Genomic DNA, 19,460 nt, shown 5'->3' on the forward strand with positions numbered 1-19,460 from the left:
AATTTCTCATATAGTCATTTTGTAATAACGAATGTCATTGTTTATATATTTGCAGAAGCTTGAGTTGACAGCAGAGAGTGATAATGGACATCCAGGGGAATTGACTAGAACTACTTTTGAAGTAAATAGCTTACAATTTCTTCAAGAAAGATATAGCTTTAGTACTTGTTGCAGCCATTTGAACATATTTTGTTTATTTTTTCCACCTGAAAGATTTATATATTTACCTGAGAGATGATATAGTGGCACATTAGTGCTGATATGGCTAAATGAAGAATTACAAAAAGTACCACTTTAGACTAAGCTGTTATATACGTAAATCCATTAATGCATATGGAGTAGGTGTGGTCAGCATGTAGTTATGTGTATTGGTTGGTGTGGCACTATTAAAAACGTGTCTTTGCCCAGTATCCATGAGTCATGTAACATCAAGTTGTAATAATGAAATGAAAGAACTGGCACGCAGAAAAGTGCCATTCTAATATCCCAGTTTAAATGCAAACACATTTCACCGTGTCCAACCGCTAATAAGGAGTTTGGATAATTTTAATTTTTATTATACGAAAGTAAAACAATATATGATAATCACTCTCAATCATCATGCATCAACACAACTTGACAACATGTGCACCAACGGTCTGAAGGGTTCCTCGGTCATATCACCAGATAAATTCCCTTGCGAAGAATTAATGGTCTACATACATGTATAGTAGGATCAGTCTATAAGTATAAGTCTGTCCTTAACGTAGTCTCTTACATATAGGTTAATACACAAGCCATTTTATAAAGCTGTTGGTTGTCATTTTTCAGTTATTGAAACAATTTGAACAAAATAATTAATTCAGTAAAATTCATTGAATATTTAATGTCATTTATAGATTTAAAAAAAAAGAGAATGGGAAAAAGCTTAGAAACAAAGAACAAAAATTCTTTGGCAATACATTTGATGTTAAACTATGTACAAATGACTGTATCTGGAAAAAAATAATAATTTAAAAAAAATGTGAATGGGCAATTGTAAGACTGATTTCAAATGAAATCAATGTTTATGTCGTCTATATCTTGATTTGCAAGCATTCAAAAGACATATTTTACTTTCTCTTTTATTTACAGAATGTCTTCCACGGTCCATTACAACTGTTTGGGAAATTGCTGTACAGACAGATGGTAACCGTTGGACACCATAGTAGTGATAAGATCAAGGAGCGTATCACATGTGAACAGTTTGTGAAAGCTGGGCGAGAAATATTGAAAATGTTTGACGAAACAGACCAACATAAGTACTACTTCAAATTGTTTGCGGAAGGGAAGGATCACTTAACACAAGATGGTAATTGTACAAGTTGATGCAATGTACAATATTAGTTTAAATGAAAACAAAGGTGGTCATGCTTATTTAATGTGGATTTTGGCATCAGAATTCTAGCTTGAACAACTTTTATTGGTTTTAATTGTTTTCAAAAAGAATACAAAAGTTATTCAATTTAAGAACAATTAATGGTGCTATAAATAATGGCAGGTGTCATTTTCTGAACTGAATTATCATGCTTAACCCTTATCCTGCTAAATTTCTGTAATGAACTAGTCCATCTTTCAGTTTGGACAGTACCATTAACTGTTAAAAGGGGTGCATACCAAAAGGATACTGACTGAATGGTGAACACTGCAGGTCATGATCAGACTGCACAGATGTGTAGGCTGATCATGATCTGCACTGGTCGCAAAGGCAGAATCAGTCGTGTCCAGCATGATAAGGGTTAATGTTCAGGGTACTTATTTTTAGCAGTAAATAATTTTATAAATGTACTGTATTTTTTGTTGTATTTGTAGAGACTCTAAAGATGATAAATATAGCATATGCCCTGACACTGTCATCATCCATGATTCCGTATGTGAAGGGTCCAAAAGATGAGAAAGTGTTTGAGTCAGTTGTACAGAGTATGGTGAGTTCCCATTGGCCTTGTTCAGTCTCCTACTATTATAGGTAGTTTAACTATGGTGGCATAAAACTGCCTCTAGTTAACAGATCTGATGTATAAGTTTTAACTATAGTTGAACTAGCAGGTAACATGGTTCCTGAAGTTTGGAAATGGTGGAGGAAAGTTAGAAAATTTTGAGAGGGCTGCAGCATTTTTAGTGTTTTAATTGAATTTATTGTTCTTATTTGCTGTGAAAAGATAGCTTGATCACACTGACACTTTAATAGTGTGTCTGAATGGTGTCTGAATGGTCATGTGACCTGATTGACAGCTAAAAATATTTTAGAAAAGTGTTAGAGAAGTTTCCTTACTGTCATATTTTATATACTACTTCTTTACCTCCAGCAATGAAGAGCTCTTCTATAGTAGCAACTAAAGTGTGTTCAGTCACGCACATGTGCAGATTCACTTCCCGTTTGTTGCTGTACTGTACAATACTAGGTGATCATACTAGACCAAAATTTTTCATACAAAGTACTTCTTTTCTTTCAAAAACATGTTTTGACATGCAGACCAGACAGTGTTATAAGATCAATTATTACTTGTGCTCCTGTGGATTATTGAAATATGACTGAAATATATCTGATATTTTCATAATAAAAATGACAGACATATTTTCACTTGTGTGGAATTACATGTGAATGCAAAAAAAAATATACTGTGAAATCATTAATATTCGTGGGGGACTAATTTTTGTGGATTTCATGGTTGAGTCAATCCACGAAATTTAATCCCAACGAACAAGTAAAATTCCTATTCGTTTAATTTTCAAAAGTTGAAATCCACGAATTCATATCCCCACGAAACTGCCGTTTTGGTCCAAACCACGAAATTTCATGCCAACGAAATTAAATGATTTTACAGTAGGAATTAAAAATTCATTTGTATATATAATCAGGAATAATTATTGGGCCTCCGTGGCCAAGTAGTTATGGTCAACTGCTGACTTTGAATCAGTTGCCCCTGAATTCTTCATGTGAGGAAGCCATCAAGCTGGCTTACGGACGGTCGGTGGTTCTACTCATGTGCCTGCCCATGATGAAATAATGCACAGAGGCACCTAGGGTCTTCTTCCACCATCAAAGCTGGAAAGTCACCATATGATCTATAATTGTCTCAGTGCCACATTTACCCAACAGAAAAAGGAATTATTATAAAACAGAATCACTAAATGAACAAGATTAATTCTTTCGCATTTGAACTTCAAACAATTATTTTATTCAGCAACAAATAACTAAAAGAGCAATATGATAACTCAGAAATATAACTTACATTTTCAGTTTGGTATGAAGACAGAGATAAAATATCATGAGATGGAGAAATGGATGGAGAATCATTGTCCACATATGTTCTGTGGTGTCCACAACTGGGTCTACACTATATTGACTGGCTCAAAGATGCCCACAGAACTGGTATAGTATACTATATTATAGGGATCTTCTTTCATCATTTTTAGCTCGACTATTCGAAGAATAAGTAGAGCTATCCTACTCAGCATGGCGTCGGCGTCACACCCTGGTTAAGTTTTTCGTACCAGTCCACATTTTGACAAAGTCTTTTGAGATAAAGCTTTGAAACTTTCAACACTTGTTTACCATCACCATGTCCAGTTATAGGCAAGAGTACATAACTCTGTCAAGCATTTTGACTGAATTATAGCCCGTTTTGACTTAAAAATCTTGGTTAAGTTTTTCGTACCAGGTCATATTTTGACAGTCTTTTGAGATAAAGCTTTGAAACTTTCAACACTTGTTTACCATCACCATGTCCAGTTGTAGGCAAGAGTTTATAACTCCATCAAGCATTTTGGTTGAATTATTGCCCCTTTTTGACTTAAAAATCTTGGTTAAGATTTTCGTACCAGTCTACATTTTGACAAAGTCTTTTAAGATAATGCTTTGAAACTTTCATCACTTGTTTACCATCACCATGTGCAGTTGTAGGCAAGAGTACATAACTGCATCAAGCATTTTGGCTGAATTATGGCCCCTTCTGACTTAGAAATCTTGGTTAAGTTTTTCGTACCAGTTTATATTTTGTGTAAAGTGTTTGACATATGGCTTTGAAACTTTTATATCTTGGTCAGTATTACAGTCTCTATCAATAGGCAAGAGTACATAACTCTGTCATCTTTTTTTGGCTGAATTATGGCCCTTTTTGAACTTGGAAATTGGTTCTGTTTTCGTATATGTCCATGTTTTGTCAAGACTATTTGGCATATGACTTTTAAACTTTAAACACTTGTTTATCATTATGATTTCCATCTGTAGGCAAGAGTATGTAACTCTGACAACTATTTTGGCTGAATTATGGCCCTTTTTGGACTTGGCAATTAGTTAAATTTTTTATACAAGTCCATATTTTGCCTAACATATAACTTAACATATTTGCCATCATGGTCACACATTGCCATTTAGTGCAAGACTAATCAAAATCCACAAATACAGGAACATAATTTGTTTAATCCATTTTTTTCTTTTGTCTGAAAATCTATGGAAATATTTTGACCCCATTCTTCAATCAGTTCTTTGAATAGTCGAGCGCGCTGTCATCCGACAGCTCTTGTTATTTTTATATGCCTGATTTAAAAAAATGGATGTATTATATGATGGAGTGTAGGGCTGTCATTGATTGGGTCTTAGGCATATCGACGATACTGATATATCGGAAGACAAATATCGACGATACATCGATATATTGATAACAAAGTTAGATTAACAACCAGTTTGTTCATGTGCATGCTATATACCTTCTTGTTATAAGTTAATGTTATTTTTTTTTTTATTGCCTACTTTTCATATTACTGTTGGATTGTGTTGTATTTGTATTTATGAAATAAATAAAAATTAATAAAGACTGCTACAGTACAAGTTTAGACATGACCTTTTAAGACAACTTCTGTTACTTAGGCCACATATTTGCAGACAGAAAAGTTATTTTTATAGGGATAACGCATGTTTTTTCGTGTTATATATATATAACATCTGCAGAATCCCGAGGGATTGGTTGGTGCCCGAGCCCGTTAGGGCAAGGGTACCAACGTATCCCGAGGGATTCTGCAGATAGTTATAACACGAAATGAACATGCGCTAACGCTATTCTAGCATAAAACGCGTAAAAAACTGATAAATGAATACATTGTCACTCAACTTCATTAAATTTCCATGAAATGCGCGGGAATGTCTGAGTTGTTTATTTACGTTGACGTCATTTCGTTTTGAATTATCCGTTTTGGGGCCGAATGGCGTTTACACTTTGCCACGGAATGCACATATATAAAAAGGTGTTATAACTGCACGCGAGCGCGAGAATCTCCTTGTTAACACACGTTTTCTGTCCTGTTAACACACCCCCGAAAAGTGACAATAACAGCAGTTTTATGCTAGAAAGAGTGTTTATCTGGACAGATTTTTTTTCCTGTAAAATATCGATTTTTAAAAATGAGAATCGATAATCGATCGACCAAAAAATATCGTTGATATATCGATATCATTTCTATCAATGACAGCCCTAATGGAGTGTCCGTCAGTCGTAATTCTTGTCCGAAGCATAATTTTATAACCATTAAAAATGTTGACTGTAAACTTGACATATAATGAGATGGCATTGAGACGATGTGCAGAGTGCTTGAACCAGCTCTGTAGGTCAAAGGTCAAGGTCACGAATTGAGCTTAAAGGTCAAATTTGTCCATCATATTTCGTGTCCAGAACATAACTTATTAATCATTCAAGGTATTGACTTCAACTTGGCATATAGGTAGTGGCAATGAGTCAATGTACAGAGCACATGAACCAGGTCTGTAGGTCAAAGGTCAAGGTCACAAATTGAGCTCAAAGGTCAAATTTGTCAGTTATATAAAGTATCAAGAGCATTACTTATTAGCCATTCATTGACAAGATATTGACTTCAAACTTGGCATGTAGGTAGAAATTACTTAAAAATCCTATTTTAATATGCCTAATTAGTGAATGAAATAGTAAATTCTTCATTCCAGCAGTTTCCATAGTTTACCAAGTTTTTTTTGGCACACTCAAATATTTTTTTTTAAACTTTCCAAAGACTTAATAAAAAAAAATGTTGGAAAAACTTGTCCCAAGAATTAGGGATATAGATTTTACATACATAGGATGGTTAGAAAGGATAATGAAAATAGTTCAGAATACCAGAAGTCTTCGATAAGATTTCAAAGCCATTGCAACTGTATCAGAAATTGCTTTTTCTTGAAGGAAGCAGCACCAGTGCCGATGTTAGATAAGTTCACAGAAGGAAAACACTGTATGACTATGGGTATGCTATGGATGTTAACAGCAACATTACCGTACAAGTACACACACACAGAGCAAGAACCTGATGCTGGTCATCGGGTGTCAACCACTAAAAATCCTTTGTTGACTTCATATCAGTTTCTCATGAAACTTGTAAGTACCAGGGATGGTGTAATCGTAATCAGTGATCGTAATTGATTGTGATCAAATACATCTTGCTAAGTAATAGTAATCAGTAAGCAGTCATTTTTGATCACTTGTAATTGTAATGTAATCAATTACAGACATAAAACTTAATGTAATTGATTACATTTTCAATTATTTCGATTACATTGACATTTACAAAATTACTTGTAAGTTCTAAGTACATGCATTTTGGTCTTTGCATTTCACAGTGAAGGTTTGAAGTAAAAATAAGGTATTGAAATAAGCGGAAAAAACTGTCACCTTTATAAATTACAGTCTACTTACCCCCATTTAGTTACTCTTCCTCCTTCAGTCCTTCCTTATAAGTTGTTTAGGTAGGCATTTAATAATCAATCTGTCCATTTGTATGTTAATTTGTCTGTCACTACAGAACTTTTTGTGTCTTGACTGTATTTTTTTTATTTCAACAATTTGAAGGATTTGAATGAAACTTTCCTTAAGCATGGAGAAGCGTGTTGAGTGCAAGAGTCAGGTATTTACCTCAAAGGTCAAGGTTACTGGCAAAGGGCACTCCATTTTACTAGCGAAATATCTTGTTTTATTTAAGGCTGACACAATGAAAATGTAAAAAAAAAATACAATTTTAAGTACTTTCAGTTTTTGTACAAACATGGACTGTTATTTTGATAATTTTTACTGAAATATTTTGGACTTAATTTACATGTGCATTGATTCTCAAAATGATGAAGAGACTGTTTTAGAAATTTAGCACAATATTATGCTTGTTTACAAACATGAAGTACACAGCATGTGTTCAGTAAGAATGTATTTTTAGCTTGACTTTTCGAAGAAAAAGTAGAGCTTTTGCACTCGCCCCGGCGTCGCCAGTGGTTAAGGTTTTTAAAGTCAAATTTCTCTGTTACTATCAAAGCTTTTGACTTGAAACTTAAAACAGTTATTTACTATCAAAGTCTACACCAGGAGAAACAATCCCCATAACTCTGATTGAATTTTGACAGAGTTATGCCTTTTCTTTTGGTTAAAGTTTTATAAAGCTTTTACTTGCAAAGCTCTAATTCAGAGTCAAGCACTGAGAAAAGTCGAGCATGCTGTCTTACGGATAGGTCGTTTAATTTTGAGCTTTATGATATTCATAATATTTTATGAAAAAAACAACTTGCCTTGTCTTTTGAGTGCTCCTTTTAATATTAATTGATGATTGATTCTCAGAAGATGCTATGTGTCATACAAAATTTAACTTTCAATGGGTAAAGCTGTTGGTTAAGTAATTGAAATACAATTTTGTATATTTACTAGGCAAGATTAAGTAGATGTCAAAGTTGGACAACCTTGTATGATAGTGATGACCATGGTTTATCAATGAACAGGTAATTTTATGACTAAATAAATTATAAAGGAATAGGCAGTTATGTTTTGAACTGGTATGATACAGGCTTTCAACAGTTTATTGACTTCATTGTTCTTAGATCCCATTCTAACTTGTTCTCTGCAAGTTACTTAAATTGGAAGTGGAGGACGAATAACTAAAGATTGACTCTGTGAAATCACTACAAAGAGCATTGTCTGGTCTGGTAATAACACTCACAACCCCTTTGTAGTCTTGTGCTGTGCCAACTGAGGAAGATGACATGCATTTCTTTATTTGTTTGAAAGCCCGCCTTAGCTCAATAGGGATAGTGCAGATCTACGGATTGCAGGGTCGCGAGTTCGATCCTCGGGTGAGGTGTATGTTCTCTGTGACAATTTGACAAAAGACATTGTGTCTGAAATCATGCGTTCTCCACCTCTGATTCATGTGGGGAAGTTGGCGGAGAACAGATTTGTACTTGTACAGAATCCAGGAACACTGGTTAGGTTAACTGCCCGCCTTACATTTTAATTTACATGTTAATTATTTACACATACTCAGAATATGATTTCAAACTTGATGTCCAAAATAGAAATTTATTAGCTTGACTATTCGAAGAATAGTCTAGCTATTCTTCTCACCCTGGCGTCGGCGTTGGCGTCACACCTTGGTTAAAGTTTTGCATGCAAGTACATACAGCTATCATTTAAAGGCATATAGCTTTGAAATTTCTTTTTTCTTTTTCTAGGTCAATTACCAACCTCACTGGGTCAAGTTCCATAACTCTGACATGTATTTTTGGGCAAATTATGCCCCCTTTTGGACTTAGAAAATCCTGGTTAAAGTTTTACATGCAAGTTACTATCTCCAAAACTAACGCAGATATTGAATTGAAACTTCACATGTGTCTTCAGGTTTATAAAAGTAGTTGATAGCATCAAGTCCCATAACTCTGACCTGCATTTTGGCCAAATTATGCCCCCGTTGGACTTAGAAAATCCTGGTGAAAGTTTTGCATGCAAGCACATACAGCTATTACTTAAAGGCATATAGATTTGAAACTTATTTTTTATTTTTCTAGATGAATAACCAACCTTACTGGATCAAGTCCCATAACACTGACATGTATTTTTGGGCAAATTATGCCCCCTTTTGGACTTAGAAAATCCTGGTTAAAGTTTTACATGCAAGTTACTATCTCCAAAACTAACGCAGATATTGAATTGAAACTTCACATGTGTCTTCAGGGTTATAAAACTAGCTGATAGCATCAAGTCTCATAACTCTGACCTTCATTTTGGCCAAATTATGCCCCCTTTTGGACTTAGAAAATCCTGGTTAAAGTTTTGCGTGCAAGTACGTACAGCTATTATTTGAAGCTTATTTTTCTAGATCAATTACCAACCTCACTGGGTCAAGTCCCATAACTCTGACATGTATTATGCCCCCTTTTAGACTTAGAAAATTCTGGTTAAAGTTTTACATGCAAGTTACTATCTGCAGAACAAATGCAGATATTAAATTGAAACTTCACCAGTCCTGTGCCTTCGGGGTTATAAAACTAGTTGATTGCATCAAGTCCCATAACTCTGACATACATTTAATTTTGGTCAAATTATGTCCCCTTTTGAACATAAAACTTCTGGTTAGACTTTTGCATGCAAGTTACTATCTCCAAAGCTAATGCAGATACTGGATTGAAACTCTGTAGATATTTTAACATTTAGGGTAACATTTTCCTGCTTCTGGGACAATAATTGGAATAGTTGAACATTGGTTGTCATACGGACAGCTCTTAATTTACTGTTTAACTGACTATGAGTTTCGATGAAAAACTTTTTAAAACACAAATATTATGATAAACAGACACATGTATATTATTTCTGAAGGAACTGTGTGATTATTAGGAAGATCATCATGTCGGTCTTGTCTGTGGTTGGTCATCCTAAAATGTTCACTCTCCCAGTATGTTAGGGATGTAGCTTTTATCACAAAAAAGTTTCAAAAGTTTCTTGTTAAGCCTTGTAGTATCCTCTGTGGCCAATTGGTTAAGGTCGCTGTCTTCAGATCACTTGCTTCTCACCGAGGTGGGTTTGAGCCTCACTTAGGGCATTGAATTCTTCATGTGAGGAAGCCATCCAGCAGGCTAACGGAAGGTTGGTGGTTCTATCCAGGTGCCGCCCGTGAATAAATAATGCACTTGGGTGTCTTCCTCCACCATTAAAGCAGGAAAGTCGCCATATGACCTGTAATGTTGGTGCAATCTTAAACCTAACAAAACAAACAAATGTTAAGCCTTGTGCATAATTGTTGCCTAGTAAACAGGAAATAACAATGTGATTTGAAAATCAAGATGGTTGATGTAGATGAATCTAGGCCCACCATTCTATGATATTAGTAAGAACATAAAGTGTACATCAAAATTCTTTTGTTTTAATCTTTAGCCTGCTGGCGGCAAGTGCTTTTGCCTTTGCGACCAGTGCAGACCAAGATCAGCCTGCACATCCGTTCAGGCTGATCATGCTCTGAACTGTTCACTATTCAGTCAGTAAATTTTCAGTGAACACCACTTTGAGTAAGAAGTGGTTTTGGCCAAATTCACTGATGGACCAGTCCACTTTAGAAATTTAGCAGGGTAAAGGTTAAGTATACATTTGTGGGATGAGCCTTTCAGTTTCTTTCGTATAATTACAGATTTACACATCATATAACCTCCTATAAAGATCCAACAGTGACGTTGATATCATTTGAGGGTAGAAATATATATTGTGTAGCCCAGGATGCGCCTTGGAGGTAAGTAATGTTTATTAGTTGGTACTTAGTGCTACATTTCTGTTTGTAGAGCATGTTTATACTAAGTATTATGGGTAAGAGTGACCAGATGATTTGTCTTCAGAACACAGGGAGCTGTAGCAATACTAATAGTGGTGTTAAAATAGATTTATTGTCATCATTGCAACTTCTACTGTGTGTGGAATTTTTCTGGGGTCTCAGCCATTCAATATGTATGTTTAAGAATCTAGTGGATCTGTTAAAAAAAACTCCTAGGGGGCCTCTGTGGCTTAGTGGTTAAGGCCCCCAACATCAAATAATTTGTGCCTCACCGATGTGGGTTCAAGCATCACTCAAGGCGTAGAATTCTACATGTAAGGAAGCCATTCAACTGGCTTACGGAAGGTTGGTGGTTGTACCCAGTTGCCTGCCTGTGATGAAATAATGTCCGGAGGGGCATTCTTCCTCCACTATGAAAGCTGGAAACTTACTATATGCCCTGTAATTTTGTCAGTGTAATGTTAAACCCGACAAAATCAAAACTAAAATAATCCAGTGGATTTAAGCTTATCCAGTGATCTACAATTTTACAGAGGATGATTTGACCTTATTTTGGATGTTCTATCTGATTCTGATATGATCATTTTCTTATCACAGTCATGCTGTAAAAGCATATATTTTTGCTGGGTCAAAATTTCGCGAATTTGAAATTTTGAGTATGTTTGCGAGGTTAAATATTCGCAGATATGTAAAAATGGTATCATACTTGAATTTGAATTATACTAATGGTGAATACTTAAGCAAGGATTAATTTTCGCGAGATGTAGGGCCTCGCGAAAGTTAAACCCTTGCAAAAATTTCTGCTTGTACAGTAAAGTGAGTAAATTACATGATGCTTGTAGCACATTCCAAGGCAGACATTGTGTTTGTGTTAAACAAATGGTAAATCTGTTTCAGAGAAGGGTCACAAAAACTAGGTGGTGATGATGCACAGCTCATACAGATCACACCTGTATACAGGGTCGTTAAAGGTTTGTAAATTTCAGTCTTATAGTCAGCCTGCTGTCTAGTGGAAGATTTAAAAAAAATGAAAAATATATACAAGATCTATTGAAAAGTGTTGAATTTGATGAATTCTTGCATTTTGCCTTTAGCTTGTTTAATATACCTGTGCCAGATGAAATATATAAATAAGAATGCAGACATGCCTATGTAAAAGAACAGTACATAGAAATTTATCTGATTGTACATAGAAATTTGTCTGATTGTTTTGTGAAACATGTCTTCAAACATCGAAAAACATGTATAGATACACATTACGTTGCAAATATGTTGTATTTACAGCTAAAGGTCCAATGGTTTTATGGAACATGTCAGATAGAAACTTACCTCAGGGGATCTATATTGGTCACACAGGGAAGAGTAATGTGGTAGGAATACCTGCAGACTTCAGTACATTACAGCATTATGGTGTTGACTGTGAACTGCATAGAGTAGAGGTCAGTATGTCACAAAGCCTAGTCAATAAATAACTCATATGCTTTAAAATTTCAGCTGCTTCAGCTAGCTAATTAGGGAAATATTTAAAGTATTTATCTGGTGATTGTAAGTTCTGTCCATCTTATTGGAAACTGTTCCTCATGAGAAACTAGATTTGAAAATTCCTATAAATGTTGAAAAGAGCAAAGAACAACTTGATCTGTATGTACTGTTTCCACACTTAGATGATATAATTGTAAAACAGTTTCACTTTGTCCAAATAAAAGTTGAGTTGAGGTAAACTATTAGTAAATCATCAATAATGTGAAAGATTATTATGTATCCAAAGAGAGTCCCAGTTCATTCAAATTTTAATGTTTATTTGTATATTCACTCAAAGTAATCATTGTTAATTTGTATACTTTTTGTGCAAACCTTTCGAGTTTAAATTTGAAAAATCCAAAAATATGTCTTTTTAAGGAATAAACATTTTTATTTGTTGACTAATACTTGATGTGTTTAAAGTGTGTAAAGTCTGTCGGCCATTGGAATAGGAAATAGTGTTTCTAAACATATCTCAATGACAATAACTGTGACTACACAGCTCAGAAATTCTCAGCCTTCTGTGTTAGTATTGAACAAAAGATATATACATGTATACAGTTGATGAACTCCAGCTTTCAAAATAAGCCAAGACAATTCTGTGTACCATGAAATGGTTTTATTTCATGGGGATGAAATTTAGTCAGTTTGGCCAAAAAAAGTTATTTCATGAGGATTTGAATTTGTGACTTTCAAGTTTGCAAGATACACTGAAAACTGGAACATTTTCTTTGTTCAGTGGGGTTAAATGTCATAGATTGATAAAAGCATGAAATTCACAAAAATTAATCTTCTATTAACATGGCTCGCCCACTTAGCTCAATAGGGAGAAAGCAGGTCTTGAGTTCGGTCTCCGGGCAGGGCGTATGTTCTCTGTGACGATTTGATAAAAGACATTGTGTCTGAAATCATTTGTCCTCCACCTGTGATTCATCTGGGGAAGTTGGCAGCTCCTTGTGTAGAACAGGTTTGTACTGGTACAGAATCCAGGAATGCTGCTTAATTTAACTGCTTGCCGTTACATAGCGGAAATACTGTTGAAAAATGGTGTTAAACCCAAAACAAACAAAATCTATTAACATGATTGATTTCACAGTGTTTCTACTTCTTTCATCAGTTTTGGCTATATTTGGTATTGTAGATGTGGGGATGTGGAGGAGTAGAATCATATCAGGCACAACAAAAACAGAAAGTGTGGGAGAGAAAAGAAGTGGAAAAACACCGTTCTAGAAAGGTTTGTGTCTGAAAATAGGTCAATATGTTACGGTATACATTAAAACGGGTGTCTTCATCAGTGGGTGTACATGATGTTTAGGTTAGTTGTAAAATCAAAATCAAATCTAACTTCATGCACAGTGGGTTTCGACAGCCAAGTAGTTATGGTGGCTGACTTAGGGTAGTTGCTATGGATTTGAAACCCTGCAAGGGCTGATGAATTCTTTCATGTGTGAAAGCTATTTTTCTATGCTCATTTCACCTTGCATTAGATTTAACTGCTGTTTGATGCACATAATCTGTAGGCCTTTTAGTGAATTGCAGCTTTGTTTTCCAAGGTCCAGATATAACCTATACATCTTTCTAAAGGTCTCGACGAGGGTGGTAGTAGGATGTTTTTGACTTTTAAGATATCACTTTTAACGTAAATTTTATTGCCAAAATTAATTCTTACATGATTTTCTGAAAAAGATATTTTAAAACAATTATAAAAAGTTCTTATTTCCACCATCAGAAAATTTTAAGATGATGTATGATATCAATGGTATTCATCTAAATTCAAAGAGAAATGAAGAAAAAACTTTGTTGTGGATGCTAGTTTGGTAGTACTGTACTAGTGAGTGCGTTTGGAAATGCTTAAGGATGAACAAGCATTTTTTTTTGGGGATATCCACCATTTTGAAAAAAGTTTCTTTGAATATTTCTTTCTAGCAAAATTTATGCTGAAAATAAAAGCTAAATCATCAAAATATGACTAATAATGTACCATTTAACCAAATAGATTCTACTTGTTGCAAAAAAAAATCACCCTAATTTTTCTCTGGCATTTGCCTTAATCTGATGTAAGATGCACAATGGGGTAGGGGTCAGTAATTTCAAATATCTATTTAGGTAGATCAGGTTTGGTTCCGATTTTTCTTACAATTCAGTACATAGCCTTTACATGCATTTGACAAATTACTGCTTTACAGCTATATTTTTTTGCATCAAATTTAACATTCTGTAATATCTTGTGATTTTCAGGATTGGTAGAAACTTTAGGACAACAAAAGCGATCTCCGCTGTAGTTAGATTATTGTGTATTTTATATTAAAATTTAGGTTACTTAAATATGCAAAAGGTATTTGTTTAACTTGATTCAAAACCAGTTTGTATACATATTTATTGATATATTTCAGCTTCATTTAGACACAAACTGGGATGAAAATCCTGATAAACAGTTGTTATCATGGGGCGGTATAGAGACGAATCACCAGTATAGCAGAAATGGTGGTATGTAAAGACGTCTCTCACGTCACACAAGAGGACAAGACTAAGTCTGCAATCTTCAAAATCAGTAGTTTACAAAGCTGTGATTTTAGACACTTTTTTTCAAACTACACCAGACGTTTGTTAGAATATTGTGCTAAAAATGGGGAAAAGGTGAAGTGCAAAGAAATCCATATGTGAACTGTCATTAAAACGCGCCTTTTTGAAGAGTGATGTTTCATGGTGGTTCATGGAGACTTTACAGCTACATAATTATGCAAACAGTAAAATTATTTTATAATATATTTTGGTTACAACATTTCACATCCAATAAATCCTAAATTTGCTCAACAATATTTTGGGGTTACAACATTTTACCTCCACTTAAATCCCTAAATTTGTTTAACCTTTTTTCTTGTCTGAAGCATGCAAACAACAGCACTGTTTTCTTCTGATCAATTGTAATACTGTACTCCATAGTCAGTACATAGTGTAGTACTGTACACCATAGTCATTAGGGTATAATCCTGTACCACATAGTCAATACACAGTGTGATATGGTACCTCGTAGTCAGCACACAGTGCATTACTTACACCATAGTCAGTACACATTGTAATACTGTACCCCATAGTCAGTACACAGTGTAATACTGTACTCTTTAATCAGTACACAGTGTGATACTGTACCCTTTGGTCAGTACACAGTGTAATACTGTACTCTTTAGTCAATACACAGCATAATACTGTACTGTAGTCAGTACACAGTGTAATACTGTACTTAAGTCAGTACACAGTGCATTACTGTACCCCATAGTCAGTACACAGTGTAATACTGTACTCTTTAGTCAGTACACAGTTACAGTGCTAACTAGTATCAACTTTGATCCATTGGTTCAGGTACATATAATAGCTCATTAATGATTTGAAATCCTACAATACTTTGGACTGAGTTTGTACAGTCCAGTTTAGATTTGGCAGTTCTTAAACTAAAACTGTAGAGTTTGTACAGTCCTAAATTTTGCTAGTCCACCTGCTTAGCTTAATATGATGAGCGCAGATCTGTCAATCACATTGTGAGATGGACCCAAAAGTGAAGCTTATGTTCTCCTTGTTGATTTGATAGAAGAAATTGGGCCTGAAATCATTTGTCCGTCATCTCTGATTCATATGGATAAGTTGGCAGTCACTTATGAAAAACATGTAAGTACTGGTGCAGAATCCACAAACACTAGTTATGTTAACTCTCAGCCATTATGTAACTGAATGAGTGCACAAAATCCAAACCAAGCTTTATTGTAGCAGTTTGTCTTCATTTTTCTATGCCAGAATTAAACTTTGGGTTAAAGATACATTTTTATATATTATTAAACTTGACTGAATGTCAGTCAGAATTGAAACATTGGTTTCATATACATTTCTGTAAAGGTTTGGTATTTAGTAGATAATTATGAGTAGAGGGTTAACAAATCTGAAATATCAAAGATTTACTTTATTAATCAGGTTTTATACAACAACAAATATGATGGTGCTCAAACAGTTTATGTGATAAGTAGATCAAGGATTCCTGGAGTAAAGGAAACATAACTCCTTTAATCTTTAGCCAGCTTAATTTCCAAAAATGGACTTAGCCATCATTCAATTTGGGCAGTACCATTTATTATGGAAAATTTACTTACTGAATAGCAAACAGTGTAGACCATGAACAGCCTGCACAGATGTGCAGACTGACCTTTGTCTGCACTGGTTGCGAAAGTGGAATCACTTGCCACCAGCAGGCTAATGGTTAAGGTTGTATAGTCTGGCAATTTGATTATTTGTCAGAATTTTTTGTGGCAAAGTTGTTTGTATGTGTTGCCTTTTTCTTGTCATAATGGTGCCATATGTGATATTTTAAAAATGTTAAAGGACTTGGTTTCGAGATATAGTCTGACTATGATCCTCCTGTTATATGAAAGTGTATACAAAAAACTCCGTTAATATGTGAATATTTACATTCGCCCTATTCTTTTCCATTGAAACTGTTGACGTTCATTTCGTATGAACAGCAAAAGGAAAGGCGCAAAAGTTACGTCATCGCTGCTTAGTGATAACCGACCGGCGTTTTGACAACGTCTGCGTATAGTCAGGGAGAACGTTCTTTAGATGACGTCGCAGTTGTTCCATCTGTTGAACAGAATGGCCGGGAAGCTGATTTTAATGTTAAATGCTACAAATTATATGCAATTTATAATATTATATAGTTTACAAATGGAAAGGAAATATAATGTAAATATAAGAAATGAAACTATTTTTTTCGGTGTTCATGCAAATGAACGACAGAATAGTATCGGCAAATTAAACAAACATGAATTGCTAGTGCGATTCATTGATTTGCCGATCCTATTCTATCGTTCATTTCGCATGAACACCGAAAAAAATAATTTCATTTCTTAATTGACCTTCTGTCTCATCCTAAAATTGTTGTACTACAGTGAACATTCTGAACAACATATGGCAGTATTCTATAAAAGACTTTTTTTGTATGATTTTAAAACAACATGTACATTTTGAACTTGCTAATCTGCATGTACAGCATGTATTGATAATAGTTAATGGTATACGGTATATATTATGTATTGTTTTATTTTAAGAATTTACTTTTTGTCTCAAAAGATCTTTTGTTGCTTTTTGAGTTAAGAACAGTAGCTAGAAAAAGTTACAAAGAGCAGTACATGTAATTTTGCTTCATTATAATATTATTCATACTGTCTGCTAGAAACAGAAATTGATCAATAATTACCTCATATTGTCAGCTGGAAAAAGAAATTGATCAATATTTGCTTCCTATTGTCAGCCAGAACATAAAGTGATCAGTATTTGCTTTATATTGTCAACTGGAACATAAATTGATCAATATTTGCTCCCTATTGTCAGCAGGAAACATAAATTGATCAATATTTGCTTCATATTGTCAGCGGGAAACATAAATTGATCAATATTTGCCTCATATTGTCAGCTGGAAACATAAATTGATCAATATTTGCTTCATATTGTCAGCTGGAAACATAAATTGATCAATATTTGCTTCATATTATCAGATGGAATCATATTAAATTGATCAATACTTGCCTCATATTGTCAGCTGGAAACAAATTGATCAATATTTGCTTCATATTATCAGCTGGAAACAAGTTCATCAATAATTATAGACCGTGTTTATGTATGAGTACAGCCATGAATATTTTGTCATGTGAGGAGGCCATCCAACTGTTTTCTAGATGGTTGGATGGTTCTGTCCAGGTGCTGGCCCATGCCAGAAATAGTGCCAGGATCGGCACTAGGGATCTTCCCCCACCACCAAAAACGGGAAAGTCACTATATGACCTAAAATTGTGTCACTGTGATTTTAAAAGCCAACAAAATCAAGCTTATAAATGCTACTGCTAGTAGTAGTGATATTGATTTGAGAAAATTCTACTTGCCTTGGTATACTTCAAAACAGATCGGTGTTCTGGATACTGTAAATGAGGGACTAATTTGCATGGCTTTGGTGAATAAGTCAATCCATGAAATCAAATTTCTACAAATGTGCAAAGTTCCTTTTAATTTTGTACAGAAAATATGAAATCCATTAATTCATATTCACACAGAATAGAATTTTTGGCCAAATTTTACCCCAAACCGTGAAATTTTGTGTGCACATAATTATATGATTCTACAATGTAGCATTATAAAACTATTCACTTGTATAGAAGAGTGTGTAGTATGTCAAGAACTTTAGTCATATGAAACTATGTTTAAATTGTGACATGCATTAATTCATTGTTTGAAAATCAAATTAAGTACCTAGTCTTACTTTTGTTTAGAATTTCTATTTGTTTTACACATTTTGCTAGAATGTTATGAGTAAATGGGTAGAATATTTAGTGCTAGACATGACTTATGTTACCTGTTGATGTTTATAACCCCTGTGAAGGAGAGAGAGAGGGTATATTGCTTTGCTCAGGTTGGTGGATTGAACAGTGATCAAAGGTCAAGGTCACAGTTGATTGCAACTGAAAATAGCTATTATAGTGATCAATAACTGAGCCGTACCATGAGAAAACCAACAAAGTGGGTTTGCAACCAGCATGGATCCAGACCAGCCTGCGCATCTTCGCAGTCTGGTCAGGATCCATGCTGTTTGCTTTCAAAGCCTATTGTAATTAGAGAAACCGTTAGCGAACAGCATGGATCCTGACCAGACTGCGCGGATGCGCAGGCTGGTCTGGATCCATGCTGGTCGCAAACCCACTATGTTGGTTTTCTCATGGCGCGGCTCAACTGTAGAACGCTTGGGCCAGCAACTCCCAATTTTCATAAGCTTTTTGCATGTGATAAGTACACGGCTCTTAATGTGTTTAAGGTATGAGGTCAAGTCAGTGTCATTATAACACTGAGGCTGAAAATACTTTCCAACTTATAAGTGCAAAGTGCTAAGGCATAATGCTGCCAAAGTTTAATGGCAACTGCCTTTGTGCAACAGATGACTCCTTTTGTATTTTGAGTTGTTTAGGTCAAATCATTGAAATGTAAAGGTAATATGTTTAGATTATGGAAGTGTATACTTTTCAAGAAAAATTAAAACATAAATATAATTTAAATGTGGAAAGTCTGTCATTTTCAATCATGTTGATAATAGGCAGGGAATGATAAATAAAAATCTGCTGACATTTTGTATTAACATCTGATTCAAGTGTTTATTTTTGAGTTAGAACTCTTTCTTTCCAGTATGCATTTCAGTGTTTTATTTTGTTGTTGTTTTTGTGGTGTGCAACTGTTTTTGTCTTGGTGCCATTAAGCACAAGTAAGCTACAAATAAATTGTTGTATATATTATTTATGTGCAGATATATTGTCTTCCTG

At 34.6% G+C, this 19,460-nt stretch overlaps 1 protein-coding gene across 1 annotated transcript in view; it reads left to right on the forward strand.

Annotated features, from left to right (window-relative positions):
• Positions 1-15,569, forward strand: part of LOC123533745 (uncharacterized) — a 31,271-nt gene extending 15,702 nt beyond the window's left edge. Inside the window, exons 2-12 of the mRNA XM_045315576.2 lie at positions 56-121; positions 1,114-1,330; positions 1,831-1,943; positions 3,260-3,391; positions 6,207-6,398; positions 7,710-7,780; positions 10,456-10,554; positions 11,491-11,564; positions 11,878-12,032; positions 13,256-13,348; positions 14,508-15,569. Coding sequence (XP_045171511.2) covers positions 56-121; positions 1,114-1,330; positions 1,831-1,943; positions 3,260-3,391; positions 6,207-6,398; positions 7,710-7,780; positions 10,456-10,554; positions 11,491-11,564; positions 11,878-12,032; positions 13,256-13,348; positions 14,508-14,609 — 1,314 coding nt within the window. The 3' untranslated portion in view covers positions 14,610-15,569. The remainder of the gene's footprint in view (positions 1-55; positions 122-1,113; positions 1,331-1,830; positions 1,944-3,259; positions 3,392-6,206; positions 6,399-7,709; positions 7,781-10,455; positions 10,555-11,490; positions 11,565-11,877; positions 12,033-13,255; positions 13,349-14,507) is intronic.
• The last annotated feature ends 3,891 nt before the right edge of the window (positions 15,570-19,460 follow it).

The sequence above is a fragment of the Mercenaria mercenaria genome, chromosome 12 (genome assembly GCF_021730395.1).
Source record: "Mercenaria mercenaria strain notata chromosome 12, MADL_Memer_1, whole genome shotgun sequence".
NCBI lineage: Eukaryota > Metazoa > Mollusca > Bivalvia > Venerida > Veneridae > Mercenaria > Mercenaria mercenaria.